Source organism: Carassius auratus, chromosome 19 (genome assembly GCF_003368295.1).
Source record: "Carassius auratus strain Wakin chromosome 19, ASM336829v1, whole genome shotgun sequence".
NCBI classification, from domain to species: Eukaryota; Metazoa; Chordata; class Actinopteri; order Cypriniformes; family Cyprinidae; genus Carassius; species Carassius auratus.
This window is the reverse complement of record NC_039261.1, coordinates 21,766,992-21,789,494: the sequence shown is the minus strand read 5'-3', so window position 1 is coordinate 21,789,494 and position 22,503 is coordinate 21,766,992. Positions and strand designations below refer to the sequence as shown.

At 40.1% G+C, this 22,503-nt stretch overlaps 3 protein-coding genes across 3 annotated transcripts in view; 2 read left to right on the top strand and 1 right to left on the bottom strand.

The window, feature by feature from the left end:
• Positions 1-211: 211 nt before the first annotated feature.
• Positions 212-6,033, top strand: LOC113119826 (E3 ubiquitin-protein ligase TRIM39-like). The gene is made up of 7 exons (XM_026289494.1): positions 212-336; positions 1,333-1,886; positions 2,381-2,467; positions 2,928-3,161; positions 3,241-3,379; positions 3,836-3,871; positions 4,803-6,033. The coding sequence occupies exons 2-7, from the start codon at positions 1,335-1,337 to the stop codon at positions 5,348-5,350; spliced, it is 1,596 nt and encodes a 531-aa protein (XP_026145279.1). The 5' UTR covers positions 212-336; positions 1,333-1,334; the 3' UTR covers positions 5,351-6,033.
• A 5,502-nt stretch (positions 6,034-11,535) lies between these two features.
• Positions 11,536-16,330, bottom strand: LOC113119827 (3-oxoacyl-[acyl-carrier-protein] synthase, mitochondrial-like). The gene is made up of 3 exons (XM_026289495.1): positions 16,259-16,330; positions 14,243-15,259; positions 11,536-12,998 (listed from the first exon to the last, which is right to left on the bottom strand). The coding sequence occupies exons 2-3, from the start codon at positions 15,247-15,249 to the stop codon at positions 12,596-12,598; spliced, it is 1,410 nt and encodes a 469-aa protein (XP_026145280.1). The 5' UTR covers positions 15,250-15,259; positions 16,259-16,330; the 3' UTR covers positions 11,536-12,595.
• A 2,418-nt stretch (positions 16,331-18,748) lies between these two features.
• Positions 18,749-22,503, top strand: part of LOC113119824 (serine/threonine-protein phosphatase 6 regulatory ankyrin repeat subunit B-like) — a 41,059-nt gene continuing 37,304 nt past the window's right edge. Inside the window, exons 1-2 of the mRNA XM_026289493.1 lie at positions 18,749-19,282; positions 20,384-20,485. Coding sequence (XP_026145278.1) covers positions 19,145-19,282; positions 20,384-20,485 — 240 coding nt within the window. The 5' untranslated portion in view covers positions 18,749-19,144. The remainder of the gene's footprint in view (positions 19,283-20,383; positions 20,486-22,503) is intronic.

Genomic DNA, 22,503 nt, shown 5'->3' with positions numbered 1-22,503 from the left:
TCTAATGATTAAGTACTAGTATCTAATGAATAAGTACTAGTAACTTTACAAAATCCACTAGTACTTAAAGAATAAACACTAGAAGCTAAATAATAAGTACTAGTACTTAATGGAAAAGATACTAGTATCTAAAAAATAAGTACTAGTAACATGAAAAAAGATACTAGTACGATTTATAGATTAAATGTTACAATGGCTTTCCATACTCTGACATCACTGTAATTCAGTGAGAGATTCCGAGAAAATGAAACTTATGACAATATGGATGCCTGAAAGTTACACAAAATATTTTCTGAGCCATTCAAAGACTCTTGTGGAAACATCTGAAACTCACAGGTAGGCTTAGTGATAGAAACATTACTAGAATAATCTGAACAGAACCAAGATTAAGAATATCAAATATAGGCTACTTACCTTTTTTAGTTTACTGATGATTTTACAGCTTAACACTTTTTAGTTCATATCAGTGTGTATGATATGAATATTCCTGTACATTATTATGAATATTGATTAAAGAGTCATGATGTGATTTTATGTTGGAAAAAGTGAAAATCTGTAAATTCAATGTAGAACGATAAATAGATGCATACATTAATTCTTTAATAATTTGTAGTTAGTGATATTGAGCTAGGCTATTTGATATTGTTATGTGGGATAATGCAATGAATATTAAATCTGGGTTAGTTCAACCAAAAATGGAAATTCTTTTATCGTTTAAACACCCTCATCTCATTCCAAACCTGTTAGTAACTATCTCTTCAGAGAACATAAACAAAGCTTTTTTTAGTCTATTCACTTAAAACTCTGATGCTTTTAAAAAAAAATTCATCATATAAAACAATTACTCTTCATAAGAATTGAATTAATCGCAATATTCATATGGATTTATTTTTTTATTTCTTTACAAACATTATGATTCATCAGACTTTTAATGGAGGGACAGAAATCCCTCAGATTTCATAAAAATATGTATAAGAAGACAGATTTTTAATTTTAGGTTGAATTATTAACCCCAATTGCCAAAATCAGACTTTTGAGGTATTGTAAGATTATATTGAAATAAACGTTCCTCAGTTGGGAGGTGTATGTGAAGTATTTCTGTTCCTGTGGCTCAGTGGTAAAGCATTGTGTTAGCAGTGCAAAAGATCAAGGGTTCAATTCCCAGGGAACACACATACTGGTAAAAAAAATAAATAAAAAGTACAGTATAGCTTGAATGCACTGTAAGTTGCTTTGGATAAAAGTGTCAGCTAAAAATGTATACCTGTAAATGTATTTAACTTTAACTTTTCAGGAATAAGAATCATTTATGTTAATCATTTATCTTTTCAGCAATGTCATCCTCCAGTGGTCCACTGTCTGAGGAGCTTCAGTGCTCTATATGTCTGGACGTGTTCACTGATCCAGTCACTGCTCCATGTGGACATAACTTCTGCAAGACCTGTCTGAATAAGCACTGGGACAACAGCCAGACCTGCAGCTGTCCTTACTGTAAAGAAACCTTCAGCCAAAGACCTGATCTCAAGATTAATATCACACTCCGAGAGGTTGCTGATCACTATAAGAAGAAAAGTCCTGAAGAAAAAAATGAAGTTCTGTGTGACATCTGTGAGGAAGGAAAGCTGAAAGCCCTGAAGTCATGTCTGGTGTGTCAGAGCTCTTACTGTGAAACTCACCTGGAGCCTCATTTGAAAGTGGCAGGTTTAAAGAAACACAAACTGATGAATCCTGTGAGTAATCTGGAGGACTATATATGCCAGAAACATGAGAGGCCTCTGGAGCTTTTCTGTAGAGATGATCGGACATGTGTGTGTCCCATGTGTGCTCTGACAGACCACAAGAACCACAGCACTGTTCCTCTAGAAAAGGAGAGTGAAGAGCAGAAGGTAAAACCGCTTTTAAATGGTTCATATCATGAGGAATCAAATTTTTATTTGATCTTCTAAAATATTTTGTGAACAGAAAGCAGTAAATGTGATGATATATTGGGCAACTTTTTGAGCAAAGTTGCTGGGTGAGACACACAGGGCCCACAACCATTTTAAAGTATACAGATAGAAATTGCAGAAGAAAAACACTGCCAAAGCAACATTGATCAAATATCATCACCTTAAAGGAACACTCCACTTTTTTTGGAATTAAACAGTTGAGTTTTACCGTTTGCGAGCATAGATAATTGAATCTGATAAGACCATAAGTGTTTCGCTCAAAAATTACCAAAGAGTTTAGATATTTTTCCTGGAGATCGGCTGAATGGATTCAAAAATGGTAAAAAAAACTTGAATGTTTAACTCCATGACCATTTAAAAAAAAAAAAGAAAAAAAGTGGCGTGTTCCTTTAAATGTCTGTTATAAATGTGTTGTGTTGGTCTGTCTATAGATGAAGATTCAAAATGAAGTACAGCAGATGATCCAGGAGAGAACCAAGAAGATTCAAGACATCAAACACTCAGCGGAAGTCAGAAAAGTGAGTTTAAAATCATTTAATTTAATATATTTACACTAGTCAATATTTGTAGTGGATCAAAACCTCTCATCTAAAACCAAAATGCATTCTTGTCTTAAGACAACTTTGACAAACTTTTTTGATTCAATTCAAATGTTGACTATGATCCACTTCCAGATATCCAAGAGTCTTATACGCAGACCAAGTATTTCCAGTTGTCTGGCAATTTTACAGTCCCTCTTTCTTGCCTTACCATACTCTAGCTTGCTTAACCTTACCCAATACCTAACAACTGGTTCCTATCAAAAAGCAGTAATTAGGAGTTTACTAGTTTATCGTGAGTATATGTTCCCCAATGATGGCATTCCAAAATATTCCATGATTTGAGTTTAATACTTTCTTTAAGCAAATTATAAATTCCCCTAAAATCAACATACTGTATGAGCAATGGTAACACTAATTCTTTGACCTGGTTCTCCAGAGAAACACAGAGATGGAGAAAGCTGCTCGTGTTGAGTTCTTCACTGATCTCATCCGCTCCATTGAGAGATGTCAGACTGAACTGCTGGAGACGGTGGACGAGCAGCAGAAAGCAGCAGGGAAACAGGAGGAAGAGCTCATTGAAGAGCTGGAGCAGGAGATCAGTGAGCTAAAGATGAAGAGCACTGAGCTGGAGCAGCTCTCACACACTGAAGATCACCTCCACCTCCTGCAGGTCAGTCAGCATCTCTCTGATCACTGATAGTGCAGTATGACACTCCTCATGCTGAAGGGTTTCTCCTCTCCTGCTGTAGATTTACTCGTCCCTGTGCAGCCCTAAAAACACCAGGAACTGGCCTGAGATCAGAATGGAGACTAGTGAGAGTCTGGAGACTCTGAGGGGAGCTCTGACTCAGCTGCAGGACACTATAGATGAGAAGCTCACACAGACCGGTACATATATTTATCAGAATTTAATCTCATTAATGTAGAATGAATCAGGTTTGAGCTGAAATGCAAGCATGTGAATGTGTTTGTGGCATCATTATCAGCCACAGTTAGTTATTCATTTCAGAAACCATGCATGGGGGAGATACTAGAGAAACATTCATTTTATATTCACTCTGTGATTGTTTCACCTTTCAACTGTTTCATTTATATTTTGTGAATACATTTTCTAAGAGAATCTACGAACAATTGTGTGTAGATCCATCTTAGCAGCTCAGAATTGTAAATATTTTACCAGACAATCAAACTGATGGACATCAAGACGTGTGTGTGTGTGTGTGTGCGTGCGTGCGTGCATGTGTGAAATTACATGGCTGCATCTCAAACAGCAGCTGGGCTTTAATTGTTTTTCGATTTGTTTGTCTTTATACATAAAAGATTTTTATGTTTTATTGTCATTAGTCTCTACAGAGCTGAAGTGGATGCAGCAGTATGCAGGTACAGTGATGTCTGCTCTACACTCATTTTACATTCATAAAGCTTTATTTTATTTGTACATTTACAGCTTTATTTTAAACACTTTTTAAAAGTGTTCTCAAAATATACATTGCAGCATTAGCGCTTTTGTCACAGTTTCTGAAATGGTTTGTTCAAGCATCCGGTATCTTTCCTTGAGCCTGTTCTGCTCTGGTTAGTCAGATGACCCAGTCTTTTGTGATTGGTGTAGTGCTTAGAGCACATGTCAGAAAATAAACGCCAATTACCATAACTGTATTTCTGTTTCCTCATCATGCATAAACACAGTGATGCAAACAGTAATGAGGATGGTGGTTTTATCAGTTCAAGTCCTCATCCTTTGGAAGTGCATGCAAAGTAGATTTGCTTTCACACCCAGAAAACAGTGTCAACATGTATTTGAGGGTCAAAGTAGATGTTGTTCATGGGCAGCCGATGAAGACCACTGGCATTACCCTGTTGAAAAAAACAGCATATGCTAGTTAGGTTTTGAAGCATGGCTGCTGGTTTAAGCTGGTTTAAGATGGTCTTTATCTGGTCAAGTGCTGGTTCTAAGCAGCTAGCTCCTGCTCAGGACCAGCTCATGTCCAGATCATAAAAAAATACCTAACCAGAATATGACTTTTTTTTTTCAACAGGATATGCAGATTTGTTACAAGCTTACATAGCTTTGTGCAGGAAGTAAAACCTTTATTTACAGATGACTCGTTTTGGCTGTTTAGAACCGTTTTTTATTTTATTTATTTTTTTATAGACAATAACTTTAATAGACAATAATTTATTGTGCACAGCTTCATTAACACATGAAAGGTAATATCTGAAAAGGCATATTAGGGGCACTTTAACCTGTCATAATCATAATCTCAAAATCTGTCTACGGTAAAGTTGTGATGCATTTTCTTTGTTTTCTCAGTGGATGTGACTCTAGATCCTGATACAGCTCATCCTAATCTCATCCTGTCTTATGATGGAAAACAAGTGAGAAATGGAGACATTAAACAAAAGCTCCCATATAGCCCAAAGAGGTTTACTTGCTGTTCAAATGTCTTGGCAGAGGAGGGATTCTCCTCAGGGAAGTTTTATTATGAGGTGCAGGTAAAGGGGAAGACTGAATGGGATTTAGGAGTGGCCAGAGAATCCATTAAAAGGAAGGGAAAGATCACATTGTGTCCTGAGGATGGATTTTGGACTGTGTGGCTGAGAAATAAGAATCAGTATGAAGCTCTCTCTTATCCCTCTGTCCCTCTGTCTCTACGAGTGAAGCCGCAGCGCATCGGTGTGTTTGTGGATTATGAGAAGGGACTGGTCTCCTTTTATGATGTGGAGTCCAGCTCTCTTATCTACTCTTTTACTGGTCAGTGTTTCACTGGCAAACTCTATCCATATTTTGGTCCATCCTTGAGATATAATGGTAGAAACTCAGCCCCTCTGATCATCACACCTGTCAATTACAATCAATGAATTTGTGTGTCATTTTTAGCCAGATGAAAATGGCCAGTTGTGGGCACTTAAATGCTCTGGTGATGCAGCATTTAGCTTCAGTGAAATTTTCTTCCGAGCATTATTTTTCATAGCAATAATGAGATGTCATCTTGTACAGACATGGATACGTAGAACAGCGATATTTACTTCTCCACTGTTGTGACGATCAGTGATATTTCTCCCACCCCTCCTCGACTGTGATTGGGTGGCTGGATTAAAAAGTGACAGTGATGTGTGTTGTGTTTTTACACAATTCTTTCAACTCTCAGCCAGAAAAAAACCTACCAAAAAACATCACTGCCTGAACATGCTGCAGCCATTTACAAATATGTGGCGGTCCACAGGACTTTGTAGTACACAAATGTACTACAATAAATATAAGATAAAAGATAATGCATATAGAGTATAACATACATTCGTACATAGCCCTGGTAAAATCTCATCATGCCCATGGATGCATTTGTATAAATGAAATAATTTAACATGTTAATGGCAATTAGCTTGATTAAGATTGTACTTAATTTAAATTAAAAGAAATCTATATTTATGATCTGTTTACTTTTATGATTAATGATAAACCAAAATCATCTGAGCAAAACTTTATAATCCTATATGATTATGCATAATTAAAAGAGGGAAATAAAATGTTGCATACAGAAAATTAGGATTCTTAATAGGACTGGATGTTTAAAAGATCCCTAATGTTCAGCACAACAATTGAATGGGATGTCATCTTGTGTGGGGTGAAATTTCTCATGGTGCCATCAGTGTGACACATCTTCAGTTGTGTGCCCGACCTCATTGGGTGTTTCGGCCACTTATCACAAGACACCCTCTGCCGGGGTTGGCCCACCACGGGTTGATCAGACCCGGGTGTGTGTCGCACGGTGGTGGCACCATGCGATCATTTGGCAGCCCATGTTGAGTCCCTACGTTTCAGCCACAGCCAGTGACTGCTCCGTTCCGCTACAGTGGCAAGTTCTTTGATTGCCCTCCGTTGGGACTGCCCTCTGATCCCTACTTCCTTCAAGAGCCTTGTGGTAGAGCTGGCTACAAAACCTCTGCATCCCACCTCCACTGGCCACACCTTCACGTTCCAGCCCCGCCCCTCTGCTTCAGCTGCTAAGTTGGCATATCGCAGCCTCTTCCGCTCAAATGCCTCGTCGATGGCATCCTCCCATGGGACAGTCATTTCAACGATGAAGACACGCCGGCAGGACTTGGACCAAAGGACAAGGTCTGGGCGCAGGTTGGTTGCTGCAATTTCGGGTGGGAAGGTGAGCCTCTGGTTAAGGTCTACCCGCATTTCCCAATCCCGGGCTGCGTTCAGTGGGCCACAGTCTGGGAGTGATGGCTTAGTCCACTGTTTCTCCCCTTCCCGCATGAAGGTTGTTCTCCGCGGGATGGTAGTTTGGGCATTTAGAGGCGCGGCGTTGGTGGTTGCCCTCTTGTTCTCAAGTTCGGCAGCCAAACACCTCAGCACTTGGTTATGGCGCCAGGTGTACCTTCCTTGAGTTAGGCTTGTCTTACAACCCACCATGATGTGTTTGAGGGTTGCTGGGGCTGCACCTGCACACAAGGAACAGGCTGGGTCCTCTCCATACCAGAGATGTAGGTTGGTTGGGGAGGGCAGAACGTCATATGTGGCCCTGATTATGAAACTTAGTCTATTAGCCTCCATACCCCACATCTCACTCCATGTGATTTTTCTCCTCTCCACACCATCCCACTTCATCCAACGGCCTTGCTGGGCTTGGGAGACAGCCTTGGCACACCTGGCTGCTTCCTCCTGGTGGCGCACCTCCTCCACCACCATGTGCCGCCGTTCGGTTGGAGTAGCCTTTTGCCATGTGGGTGTTGCTGCTTCCAATCCAAGGCCCCCTCTGCCATGTTGGACCTGCCCCACTATATCCCGGTGTTTGAGGGCAGCCTTTGCCGCCGCAACCGCTGCCGATGGCTTCCACTTCCTCCCCGTTGCTAGGATAGGAGCAGCACCTCTGACGACTGGATCCCGGGATTCTGTGAGAGTCATTTCCAGCCTTGATTTGGCACATTTGTACTCCTCCACCAGGCTTGAGATTGGCAGGGAGAGGGCTCCATTGCCATACAGGCCAATGCTGGTAAGGCATCTCGGCAGTCCCAGCCACTTCCTCACTTGTGCATTCACTAATCTCTCCAGTCTAATGGCATGGGAGAGCGTGACCTCATATATAGAAATTGGCCACATGAGACGGGGCAGCAGCCCAAACTGAAAGCACCACAGCTTCAGCTTCCCTGGGAGAGCAGTGTTGTTGATCTTCTTGAGGCCACTGATTGTATCCTGCCTGAGTTGCTCTATCTGCTTCGAGTCTTTGAGTTCTGCGCTATACCAGCGGCCGAGGCTTTTTATGGGCTTCTCCAGAACTGTTGGTATTGGCTCGTTGTTGACCTGGAACCTCTCATTGGTAAGCTGGCCCTTGACAATGGAGATACTGCGGGATTTGCTGGGTTTAATCTCCATTCTTGCCCATTTGATGTTTCCTTGGAGTTTATCCAACAGGCGTTTGGTGCATGCATTTGTTGTTGTTATTGTCGTCATGTCGTCCATGTACGCCCTTATTGGAGGAAGACGCAGCCCACTCTTCAACCGCTCCCCTCCTACCACCCATCGGGATGCTCGAATAATGAGCTCCATCGCCATTGTAAATGCCAGTGGAGATATAGTGCAGCCCGCCATTATGCCTATCTCGAGGTGCTGCCAGGCAGTTGTACTGGCCTGTATTGTCACACAGAATTGAAGATCCTGGAAATAGGCTTTGACCAGCCTTGTGACACCCTCTGGGACTTGGAAGAACTTGAACGCAGTCCACAGAATTTCATGCGGCACTGACCCAAAGGCATTAGCGAGATCCAAGAAAACCACATGCAAGTCTTTCTTCTCCTTCTTGGCTGTCTGTATCTGGTGCCAGATGACATTTGTGTGTTCCAGGCATCCTGAGAAACCACTTATCCCTGCCTTCTGCACCGAGGTGTCAACAAAGTTATTCTTCTGCAAGAATACAGAGAGCCTCTGGCCACAACACTGAAAAATATCTTTCCTTCCACATTCAGGAGGCTGATCTGGCGGAACTGATCGATGGTTGAGGAATTCTTTTCTTTGGGAATCAGGATTCCTCCTGCCCGTCGCCATGCCTTTGGTATAATTCCTTTTTCCCATGCCACTTTCATGAGCTTCCAGAGGTACTTCAAGACGCCTGGCGCGTTCTTATAGAACCTATATGGAACGCCATTGGGCCCAGGGGCTGAGGCTGTTCTTGCCCGCTTTACTGTGCTCCTCACTTCGCTCCAAGTTGGAGGTCTTGCTTCCAGCTGGTGCTCAGGTGGTTGAATTGGCGGCATATCATCCGGGATGCGGGCTGGCACAAACCTCTGATTGTCAGAGTAAGTCTTCCTCAGGTGTTTCTCTAGTTCTCTTAAGGGTACTTTGAGGGTCCCAGTTTTCTCCTTGACAAAGAGGTATTTGACGAACTTATAGGGATCTTTGTAGAAGGCAGTCCTCGTTCGTTCCTTCTTCTTATACTGCTTTCTAAGACATTCTGCTCTTCGCAGTGTTGCAATTCGCTGCTTGATGTCTCCCTGTAGTGGCTCAAGTCCTTTCCTTTCCACTTCTGTGGCCTTCCTCCATTGTTTTCTCAAATTCCTTCTTTCTTTCACCAATCGCTCAATCTCTTGTTGTCTTCTAGATTTGAGATTGTCTGATGGGTTCTTCTGTGTCCCAAGGTTTGGGGTTGTACTTTTCACCCCAAATCTCACTGCTCCATAGCTGTAAATGATCTCTCCAATCTTGTCCAGCTTTCTTTCCACACCCCCTTTCAGACCTTCTAGAAGATGGACGAGGTCTGTGTCTGTGGTTTCCCACTCCTTTTTCTGGCAGGATTTAGGCCACAAGATTTGAGGCTTCCGTCCATTCATCTTCCTCTCTACTGCTGTCTGTGGCTGGATGGGCTCCGGACTCATGTCCGTTGGTGGCTCTGTGCTTGGTTGAACTTCGTCTGGGGTTCTGATACCCTGTGGACTGTGGTGAATATCCTGCCACTGGGCTTCACTCGACTGATTTGCCCTACCTCTGAGAAAGTAGTGGTCAATGCGAGGCCCCTCGCTAGGCTCTCTCAGGCACTTTTTTCTGCCCTGGTGGATCTTGAGACCCTTCTCTGATGTTATCTTTTTCCAGCCACAGATGCAGCTTTGAAGCTTGTGTCCTGCCAGTACTGTTACTCCATCAACTCCCGTGCTGAACATTTGATTCATAGTCGTTTCCATTCCAGGGTCTGTTACCGTGTGATCCACCGACGAGTCATCTTCCGCCCCCGCTCTCGCAGACTCAAGGGGTATTTTTTCTTTTGAACTTTCCGTAGCCATAGTTGGGTGGATCCAAGTCACTATGTAGTGCAAGGATCCTGTTAGCACGGGAAGCTAACCCATGCTAGCCCCGTTGGGGTCTGTTCCCTCCTGCCAGCAGTCTCTTCAGGCCGTCACCAGGTCTTTCCCGGGTTGTCAGCTGCCCTTTCGCAGCAGTCACTGGTTTTGACACCAGATATCAGGATTCTTAATAGGACTGGATGTTTAAAAGATCCCTAATGTTCAGCACAACAATTGAATGGGATGTCATCTTGTGTGGGGTGAAATTTCTCATGGTGCCATCAGTGTGACACATCTTCAGTTGTGTGCCCGACCTCATTGGGTGTTTCGGCCACTTATCACAAGACACCCTCTGCCGGGGTTGGCCCACCACGGGTTGATCAGACCCGGGTGTGTGTCGCACGGTGGTGGCACCATGCGATCATTTGGCAGCCCATGTTGAGTCCCTACGTTTCAGCCACAGCCAGTGACTGCTCCGTTCCGCTACAGTGGCAAGTTCTTTGATTGCCCTCCGTTGGGACTGCCCTCTGATCCCTACTTCCTTCAAGAGCCTTGTGGTAGAGCTGGCTACAAAACCTCTGCATCCCACCTCCACTGGCCACACCTTCACGTTCCAGCCCCGCCCCTCTGCTTCAGCTGCTAAGTTGGCATATCGCAGCCTCTTCCGCTCAAATGCCTCGTCGATGGCATCCTCCCATGGGACAGTCATTTCAACGATGAAGACACGCCGGCAGGACTTGGACCAAAGGACAAGGTCTGGGCGCAGGTTGGTTGCTGCAATTTCGGGTGGGAAGGTGAGCCTCTGGTTAAGGTCTACCCGCATTTCCCAATCCCGGGCTGCGTTCAGTGGGCCACAGTCTGGGAGTGATGGCTTAGTCCACTGTTTCTCCCCTTCCCGCATGAAGGTTGTTCTCCGCGGGATGGTAGTTTGGGCATTTAGAGGCGCGGCGTTGGTGGTTGCCCTCTTGTTCTCAAGTTCGGCAGCCAAACACCTCAGCACTTGGTTATGGCGCCAGGTGTACCTTCCTTGAGTTAGGCTTGTCTTACAACCCACCATGATGTGTTTGAGGGTTGCTGGGGCTGCACCTGCACACAAGGAACAGGCTGGGTCCTCTCCATACCAGAGATGTAGGTTGGTTGGGGAGGGCAGAACGTCAATTAAAATGAAAATTAAAATGAAGACTTGGAATTCTGACATTGTTTCCATGACAGATTACCACTTAATTCTCATTATCATACAGCAGTATCTTTAATTAGAAATACATTTACTGTTTTACAATATATCACAATTAAATATTCACATTACAAAGGATAACAATCGGGTCACAATACAAAACAAATATTTTTGGTCTTAAAAATAGACTTTCTTTTTATTGAGATTACAACACAAACTTTAACCGCTGATAAAAAAGAAATGATTATATGTTTTAATAATAGGCTTTTGCCCTGTGAAGGTTTGCATTACAATTACAATTATTTAGCAAAAGCACTTGTAATTTAAATTGATCATATATTTGAAGTGCATTAATCCATGTATAATTTTTACATATATAAAATATATAGTATAATTATGCTTTGTGAACCAGAATAACTTGTTGTCATGGTTGAGAAGATATAAATGCATGGGCAAGTAAACCAGTCAGATATAGACCAGAAGACATTGCAATTAATAAATTATATTTAGACAGACTCAAAGAAGTTCCAGATCTATACTTGTGCTCTTATTATTTCAGTTATTATATATAAATAAACATGTGCAAACAATATACTTGCTCTTGTGGATTTATTTTGATGTTAATAGCATTGTGCGAGGTGTCTCTTTAATAACACTGAATGGTTTATATACATGTTGCTGCTGATTTGGCTGACACACCTCGGTCCAAGGAAGGTATTCATTGCTGGCTGAAGGTTTCCTGCTTATTTGGTCTTTTCATGCAAAGTTATTCAATTCTAATCTGACTCCATTTTAGTATGACCTCGAATTTAGGTTGAATGGCAAATTGGTTGTTTGCCTGTCTCTAATTAGTATTCTTCTTCTGACATTTAATTATTCTAATTTAATTCTTTACTTTATATTTACTTGTTCATTAGGAATCTACGTTGCTTAGTGTCTCGTGACAGCCGTCTACATGGACCCCACATTCACAAACTCACCAGTCTTATCATTATTCAGAGGTTATGACTAATAATATTTAATAGGTCACCCATGCTTAATATTCTTTAAATAGTATCTCTGTTTAGTCCCCCACAGTTACCCATCTACAACTTAGTTATAGCTCAAAGCAATAATCAGCGGTTATGCTAGAACTCTTTTTCTAGCCCCTGACAGTTATTCAACTACATACAACTTAACTAAAGCTGAGACAATAATCAGCGGTTGTGCTAGTTCTATAAAATCTGATAATATTTCAATAGGATTTTTATCTAGCCCCCGACAGTTAAAATAACTACGCTCAACTTGAATTTCATTTATTGTACCCTTTAAATTCGCTTGAAAGAACAACAACAGCAGCAGTATAGTGTAACATTTATTTGAAACATGTAATTGGTACTTGCTACCTTTTATCTTTCCTTTCCTTTGCATAACCCCCACGGACCAATAGAAACTCAAAGGTGTTTAGGAGCCAAAACAAACTCCCCCAGAGAGTCCGCTCTATGATTTTGTTTAAAAATGACATATTTTGTTTGAAGTATACAAGAAATATACATTAAACGTCACAATAGAGTAGAAAAGACTATTGCAGCTTCCACTTCATGTCGACTCTATTGTTGCATAATGAAACACCAGTGGATTTGAACAGAGATCATCCATCTGCATTACAGTGATCACACGCTGGCGAGACACAGAGAAGCGTTTGTTCCCCCGAAGCCGAATGAGTTGGTGAGAGCCACTCTGCGTCCGCTGGAGCTCCAGGTCTGTGCTGTGCAGGGCACATAGTTCAGGTCAAACTCTGGCTCGGTGCGGTCCAGGTTGAGGGTGGGCGGCAGGACGCTGTGGTGACAGGCGAGGGCAGTGAAGGCAGCCTCCAGCGCTCCAGCCGCTCCCAGCAGATGACCGCTCGCTCCTTTAGTGGAGGACACGGCCAGTGAGTACGCATGCTGCCCAAACAGTCTCTTAATGGCAGTGTTCTCCGCGGCGTCCCCAAGCGGCGTGGAGGTGGCGTGAGCGTTGACATACGTCACGTCTGAAGGAGACACTCCAGCATCACGGAGAGCAGCAGTCATGCACCTGAAACACAGCAGGAGAAGCTGCATAATACACTCCTGGATGATCCCTGCAATTCTATCCAAGCATATGAAAGAGTAGCAGTAGTATATTTTTATTAAATATACATTAAAACACTACATACATTAAAAGTGAGACAGTCCAAAAAAACCTGCAATTGAGTAGGGTCTAAGCATATGAAATAAAACAATATCTAAGCATTCAAATTTCATCACGTTTGAAGGTCAACTGCCTGCATATATTTAATAAAGCCCTAAAATTAAGTATGTATTAAAATAAAAATGTAATAACAAATGTGAAAATACTTTATTTCTGATTAATCAAAATGAACTTTTTTTTTTGTTAAATGCATAAGTATGTGGAAACCTCTTTGAACTGTCTTATATTTGTACTATACATGTTCTGTAATGCCTGTTACCAAACAATGTTATATATGATTATGTTGTGTTGCAATAAAAAAGGTTACAAAAATAAATGTTTATTTGTATACTAATAAGTGTACGTAAAGGGATGACTGTAATTATATTATTCTATATAAACAGTCTTTTCAACTTTTTAAGTATATGATCGGTTTATTTTTTTGGGGGGGGATAATTCAAAATCTATAGTTGCGTATTCTATAATTTATTATATTGCATAACTTAATTATTCTATTAAAAAAGTACTGGAGAAAAAGAAACTGGACTTCACTCAATTGAAACTGTAATTGAAATTCTGATGTTTTAGAAAAAAAAATTATAATCACTGAACTTTGCACATTACTTTTCTCCCCCAACAAATAAAAAAATACTCTTTGAACTATGTGTTTTTTTTTCTTTTCTGTTTTATATATTTTCCATGTCCTTTATTGTCTATCATCAGTTTAAGTTTAGTATCATTGACACCCAATTATATTTTTTCTTAAAATATCAAATTAGACCTAGGGTTAGGGTTTTTACTTTAATTTTAGTAAATGTTTTAGTAATTTTGTTGTTTTGGCATTTTATCAGCTTTTTTTGTCTAAATCTATGACTACTATATAGTCTCTATAGTATAATTTTTTTTATTATTATTTAGTCTTAGTTATTTTAGTATTTCAACTTAAGCTAATAAAATAAAATAAGTTAAATTTTATTTTATTATTGAAAATAAGTCTTAGATAAATCCTATCTGTCTTCAAATAAGGTTTTATATAATTTGTGCTGTGTTATGTTGTAATAAAACAGAGTCATGTTTATTTTCTATGCTATTGGGTAAAACAGTTTTACCGAAAGGCTCCGTCTCCGTCTGCGGTTGGAGCCGTGATGTGGCTGGCGTCTCCGGAGAGCCCATATCCCAGCACCTCAGCGTACACCCGCGCACCCCTCTGCTCTGCATGTCTGAACTCCTCTAGAACGAGCACGGCCGCCCCTTCTCCCATCACAAACCCCTCTCTGTCTGGATGGAAGGGGCGCGAGGCCAGTCTGGGCTCCTGGTTCCAGTGGGTGCTGAGGGCCCGAGCGCGAGCAAACCCTGCGATGGACAGCGGACTGACGCAGGCCTCCGTCCCGCCGGCGAGCATCACCTCGGCGTCACCGTGAACGATGAAACGAGCCGCGTCTCCGACAGCGTGAGCTCCTGTGGTGCATGCAGTGGACACGGCGTGATTGGGTCCCTTGAGTTTGTGTTTGATGCTTATGTGTCCCGCGGCCATGTTCACCAGGATGCGAGGGACGAAAAACGGACTGACTTTGCTGTAGCCACGTGTCTGAAAGGCCGAGGCCGTCCGAGCGATTTCCTCCAGAGACACCATACCCATCCCGACCGCCACACCGGTGCTCAGCTGCTCCTCAGGGCTTCTGGGAAACCATCCGCAATCCTCAAGAGCCAGCTGGGCGGCACCGATGGCCATAACCGTGGCTGGAGACATGCTGTTGAGCTCTCCTTTGGACACAAATGCCTCTTCGTTGAAATCTCCATGTTTATCTCCTCGTGGGACACGGGCTGCCACCTTACAGGGGACCGTCTTATACTCCTCTGGGTCCAGAGCAACCAGACCGCTCTCTCCTCCAATCAGACGCTGCCAGGGCAGAGCACTTCCTGTCCCGAGGGGAGAGACGAGTCCGATGCCGGTGATCACCACCCTCCTGTGACTCTGAGCTGCTCTAGTGTAGCGTCTCAAACACAAGCAGCTCTTCACGGTGGACAGAGAGCCTCCAGAGAGTCTCAGGAACATCTTCTGACAGCATCTCAGAGACATTGTGACCAACCTGTGCTGAGAAGACTGAGACCACATCAGACCTTCACTGCAAGAAATAAGAAAAAAACAAGTAGATCATTAATATTGCTGCAGTCTTAATTTCAGTATATATCATAGTAAAAAAATAATGATAAAACAACAAGAAAATCTTTTTTTTTATTGATTTATTTTTTAATTCAATAAAAAAATGAATAATAAAATCAGAGTTAATAGTGAAAACACACATTAACCATTTTATAAATATATATATAATGAGAATGAAGAGTTAATTTGCAAAACCAGGTAGTGACAACTGAGCCAAAATGACATTATATTTATTATCACCTCATTATATTTATTATCACCTCATTATATATATTATATATAACATATATATATATATATATATATATATATATATATATATATATATATATATATATAGCATACGTATACATGTTGCAATAGCATTTAGTTATGTATAGATATATATATACATACATACACACACACACACACATATATATATATATATATATATATATATATATATATATATATATATATATATATATATATAATTATGTGACCTGACATCTGAGCCAATCTGACATGCTATAATATTATTATATCTATCATATCTTTATTAGCATAAATACTGTGTGCATAAATATCTATAAATAACTAAATGCTGTTGCAACATATATATTTATGCTGTATATAGTATATATATATATATATATATATATATATATATATATATATATATATATATATATATATATATATAATTAGGTGATAATAAATATAATGTCACTGACTGAAATGTCAACCACCCAGATATAAAATGTATATGTTAGCTATATATTAAACTGTATTTAGAAAATAAGCTTTTAAAAGGTTGACTATGCTTTCAAACAGAATAACCTTGACAGACAGTATCACACTTTCAAGCTCCAGTCACTCAGAATTATGCACTGAATATTGTAATGCATGAATTGACATCTATCCACTTAAATGTCAAACATGAATTATAACTAACAAGTAATTAAACTCAGATACGCACTTGTGTTCAAGTGGATTCAGCAGTTGCAAAAGTAAACAGACCAGAGACAGACAGTGGCTGACTTCCGGCTCATGGTTGGTGATTTCTATAATACAAGTCCCCAGATTTAGTGCTAAAAGTCCTCGTTTGATTAATCAGAAATCGCGATTTACTTATTCTTATACTAATTACTAATGTGACTCATTATAAAAGTAATAATAATATATTTGATTAGATTATCTATATTATGAAATTATATAAAAAAGAGCAATCGTGTAATTAATAACAGGTTGAGGAAATGTAAGCAGTGCTGGGAGAAGCGAGGCCAACAGAAAACCATTAGACTGAGGACATCTACTGGTTAAAGTCGTGCAAATGCAACGAGAACAGCAAAAATGTACAATTAAATATTAGTACGTACCATTTTTATTCATTTGTATGACTTATTATTAATGATTATTCATATATAAAATTTTACTGTAAAATTAAACTAATTCAAATATTAAAATCATAAGCATTTACTGTGTTTATATACGCATACACACAAAAGTTTAGTAATTTATTTAATGTTCTAATTAGTCTAATTTCATTTTAAGTCTTTCAATTTCATTTGTTCAATTTTAAACTGACTCGAGATCAGTGACAACCATACATTTACTCATGGGTTGGCGTTGATTTTTGCGTAACGTTACAGGGGCTTTTTCACGTATCGTTACGCAAGCTTGCAAAAACATCCTAATTTAAAATATATTTATTATTTTCTTCATACAGTATGAAAACTAAAAAAGTGAGTAAAATCCTTTTTTCTTTGATTAGATTTTAATAAAGTAATATCTGATTGGTCACGTGGTGCCGCTCGCGAGCGCGGCAGCGTCTGTTTTCTATTAAAAACGAACGCGGGATCTTAAATACCTTATATTTATTTTGATCAAATTTACCATGTTAGACCAAATAAACCTTATGTAGTCAAGCGAAAACACATTTCTATGCTGATGGACCTGATTTTACCCTGGAAATAGAGATTAACTAACTATATTTGAGCATTAAAATGTCGAGGTTGATTCTGAGGTAAGTTAACAGCACAGTGGCAGCTGGCACACCTAAAAATAGATGCAGAAATATTTTTTATATTTTTTAAAAATGTTTACTAAACTTGGGCTATTGTTGTTTACTTAGAATATATATACATTTTTGTTCTCGACTCGGTTGATTCAGATCGGCACTTCGGAGCCTGTTCGCGACTCGGTTGATTCAGATCGGCACTTCGGAGCCTGTTCGCGACTCGGTTGATTCAGATTGGCACTTCGGAGCCTGTTCGCCACTCGGTTGATTCAGATCGGGACTTCGGAGCCTGTTCGCGACTCGGTTGATTCAGATCGGCACTTCGGAGCCTGTTCGCGACTCGGTTGATTCAGATCGGCACTTCGGAGCCTGTTCGCGACTCTGTTGATTCAGATCGGCACTTCGGAGCCTGTTCGCGACTCGGTTGATTCAGATCGGCACTTCGGAGCCTGTTCGCGACTCGGTTGATTCAGATCGGCACTTCGGAGCCTGTTCGCGACTCCGTTGATTCAGATCGGCACTTCGGAGTCTGTTCGCGACTCGGTTGATTCAGATCGGCACTTCGGAGCCTGTTCGCGACTCGGTTGATTCAGATCGGCACTTCGGAGCCTGTTCGCGACTCGGTTGATTCAGATCGGCACTTCGGAGCCTGTTCGCGACTCCGTTGATTCAGATCGGCACTTCGGAGTCTGTTCGCGACTCGGTTGATTCAGATCGGCACTTCGGAGCCTGTTCGCGACTCCGTTGATTCAGTTCGGCACTTCGGAGCCTGTTCGCGACTTGGTGGATTCAGATCGGCACTTCGGAGCATGTCCGCGACTCCGTTGATTCAGATCGTCACTTCGGAGCCTGTTCGCGACTTGGTTGATTCAGATCGGCACTTCGGAGCATGTTTGAGATATTTTTAAATTCAGATCTGGACATCAAAGCAGGAAGTGTTTGTCAAACAGTTAATTGGTGATAAATGAATATTTGGACTTGAGGCTATTTTTACCTGTCGATTCAGCATGTACATGGACCCACACACAAAGGTGGACACACTCTAGACGGGTGTGCCAGGTAGGGTGACAACACGTCCCGCGTAGCGCGTGCGTCACGCATAATCAATGCTTGCTCAAAAAAAGTTGGTCGCTATATCTGGAGTCACCAACCCGTCGATCGCGGTCGACAAGTCGATCTTGGAAGCATTTTAAGTCGATCGCGAAGATTTTTCAAAATCTGAGAAAAAAAGGTGCGAGCCTCCGCTGACTGCGCGCGCACCTCCCGAAACAGACGAGACACAACTATTTTAGACTGAAAACCAGATTTACAACCGATTTAGACGCGGGTGCCGGTGTGATGAGATGTACTAATATCCGTCTGCTCGGGATTGTTTTAGGCCTGTAATTGATTGATTGTTGAGGTAACAGGGATGGTACGGTTCGCTGAAATAAAAAAAACAAAGCGTTCGGTTCAACACACACGGTTCGGCACGCGCTTCAACTTAAATCTGATAAAGCATCTGTAATATCATCTGTAATATGGCTTGCTATAAATGACAGTAGTAAAGTCGAGCTGAAAAGCTGTTTTCGGCAGCTTAAGCTCTTTCTGTTCTGTCTCTTTTCTGTGGGCTTGTTTTCAGTGGTCTTTTTTGTTGAATCCAGGGTAACAGGAGGATCTGAAGGCGGAGTTTGCAAACTTTAACGGAGGAATGTTCTCTTTATACCTCCTACCAAGAGGGAGGAACCGTTAGACCGCACCTGCAGCAGATCTGTCCGCGTCTCGTCTGTTAAATGAGCTTGTGTTTGTTATGGTGTTGACAGACGCGTATCGTTTGGTTCCTGTGAGGTTGTTTTGTGCTCTTGTATGATGTCAGAGAGCCCCTCTGTGTCCGGGACCCCCCAGCGCCTGATGCCTCTGGCCCTCAGGGGAGACTGGACGGCACTGGAGCAGAAGCTCAAGACGCTGGAGAAGGGACACCCGGAGATCTTCCACATCGACGAGGTGAGAGACGCACTCCAGGGGCTTCTTATCGCATGCATGTTTCAAAGGAGGGTTCCGTTATGAAATAAATATATATTTATATTTGAATTCATTTTTTTACTGTATTATATAATATTTTGGCGTGCAGTATTTATGAACTCACGTAACACTCGGAGTAAAAAAAATAATAATAAATGTAGAAAATTTTAAATAAATAAAATGTAATTAACCTTTTTGATATTTGAGTCTTAACAGTGTGTATACAATTAATAATAATAAAAACAAATATATATATATTATATATATCTGTGTGTGTGTGTGTGTGTCTGTATGTATTAATAAAATGTGTATAAATAAAATGAACATTTATTAATTTAATACATTTCACTTCATTTCAGTCTATATATTAGTTTAGTATTAAAATAAAACTTGACAAAGTATTATTATTATTTTTGAATTATTAAAATATACTAAATACATCATATATAAAGTATTGCTGTAAAATTAAACAAATTAGAATATTCAATTCATAAGCATTTACTGTGTTTATATACGCATACAAATGTTTAGTAATTTATTTAATGTTTTAATTAGTCTAGTTTCATTTTAAATCTTTCAGTTTCATTTGTTTGTTTATTTATAATTTTGTATATATTTCAAAGAAAAATCTAAGAAATGTTCAATCAATAAACATTTATTGTAAGCATGTGTATGTATGTGTTGCATATTACATTTTCTGGTGTTTGCTGTTTTATAATACAAAGCAATATATTTACCGTAACTGCTGTAGTTATATACCATTTAAAAAAATTAATAAAATTAATAAAATACTTGTGCTGTCTGAAGTTGTATTGTGGTACAGAACCAATGGATCTGTGTAATGTGTTTTAGCTAAACAAAAACCGTTCCTAAAATCAGTACAGCTGTGTTTTTGATCTGCTTATGCAGTGTTCAAAATGCTGTATAAAAAAAAGAACTTGGATTTGAATGTTCAAGCTGTTCCACATTTATATTGATTTCCCTCTTGTGTAATCCAAACACTTCAGCCGTGAATATAAGCACGGTACTGAATCATTTCTCGCCGCAGTGAAATATTGACTATGTTCCCTTGTCCTCCCGCAGGAGTCTGGCTTGAGCCTCCTGATGGTCGCGGTGCGAGAGAGCCGTCTGTCTATCGTTGACAGGTTGCTGGAGCTGGGTGTCAATCCAAGTGACAAAACGAAGGTAGGAGTTTCCCAGCGTCTGGAGTCATGTCTCAACTTAAATAACTCCCACTCCTGTGAGACAAAACCAGAACACGTCACTCAACGCAGATGTTGTTCATTAGGAGCAGGCAATTAAGCTTTTTAATGGAAAAGGTTCAGTGGTTTTGAAGTTATTAAATAACACTAGATTTTCTGAAGCGAAGCTGCTAGGGTGTTTGCTATGTGAAAAGGTCACCCAAGAAAGAAAATTAGCTGAAATTGTACTCACTCTCAGGCCGTCCAAAATGTACATGAGTTTGTGTCTTCATCTAAAGAGATTTGGTGAAATGTAGCATTATATCGCTTTTGCAACAGTGAATGGGTGCCGTCAGAATCAAAATCAAAACAGCTGATTAAAAACAGCACAATAATCCACACCAATCCAGTCCATTAGTTAATGTCTTGTGAAACAAAAAGCTGCATGTTAGTACAAAACAATAAACAAATTCATCATTAACTTAAAACTGATTGCTTCCAGCTGATATATGACTCTTCTATTCATAATAACACTTCCTCTTTAAAAAAAAAAAAGGCTTTGAATCAGGAGAGGAATATGCACAGATCAAACACTGTTTACAAGTGAAAACAGTTCAAAACAGTTCAAAACAAATACTTGGATGGATTTTGATGTAAGAGTCAACAGGAGATTGACTTTTTACTGGAGGAAGTGTTATTATGGCTTCACAAGATGTTAATACATGAACTGGATTTCTGTGGATGTTTTTAATAAGCTGTGTGGACTCTCATTCTGACGGCACCCATTCACTCTAGAGGATCCATTGCTGAGCAAGTGATGTAATGCTGAATCTCTCCAAATCTGATAAAAGAACAAACTCACCTACGTTTTGCATGACCTAAGGATATGGAAATTTTCAGCAGTTCCACATTTTGGGGGAACTATTCCTTTTCCTCATTTTAGGTGTCTGCTCAAATCACAATTTATTGTCTTATTAATTTTTTATGCGGTCATGGAATCTGACACATAAAGCGTGTGATGTTTTAGCTGTACTACAGTAAGTAGGTGTCAGTATCTGAGTTTTACAGCTCAGTGGACGCCTCGTGAGTTATTGTCACTCTGTGGTCACTCAGAAGACTGAATCTAACAGGAAAAATAAAGAGGTGACGAAACTTGGAATTGGACATTTGTGTGAGGGTAAGTGGGCGAGAGAGTTTTACAGCAAATCTGTCCGCCTGTTCAACATGTGCTGCTCTTCCAAAAACATCAGCCTTTTCAGTGTGATTGTATCCAGCACGGACACATTAAATTCATCGAAAGTGACATTAAAGACATTTATAATGTCACAAAAGATTTATATTTCAATTAAATGCTGTTATTTTGAACCTTCCATTAATCAAAGAATCCTGAACAGTTTAATTTTTTAACTATTTCCACAGAAAAATAAAGCAGCACAGCTGTTTTCAGCATGATAATAATCAGAAATGTTTATTGAGCAGCAAATCAGTATATTAGAATGATTTCTGAAGATCATGTGACACTGAAGGCTGGAGTAATGATGCTGAAAATACAGCGCTGCATCACAGAAATAAATAAAATCTTAAAGATTTTTCACTTGAAAACAACTATTTTAAATTATAATAATATTTCACAATATTATTACTGTATTACTATATTTTTAACAAATAAATGCAGCCTTGGTGAGCAGAAGAGACTTCTTTAAAATGTTCCAATTGCAGTCTGATTATGAGCAAAAGCTTTACTATTAGTTAAAAAACAAATGTGTTTTTATCTCCTTTTTATAAGGACAGAGCTTAAGCAATGTTTCCAGTTGTTCTCAAATTGAATTTCATTGCTGTCTAGGAGAAACAATTGGTATCACTTGAATAAATCTCATTTCCTAATGGGAAAAAAAACGTTTCAGTTCAGAGGAAAATGTAATTGAAGAAATGCCTGTCTGTGTGATGATAAACCATAGTGCTGAATCTATTTCTGTTATTACACAGTTATTACTGTGAAGTAATGCGGTATGATGTGAGTGT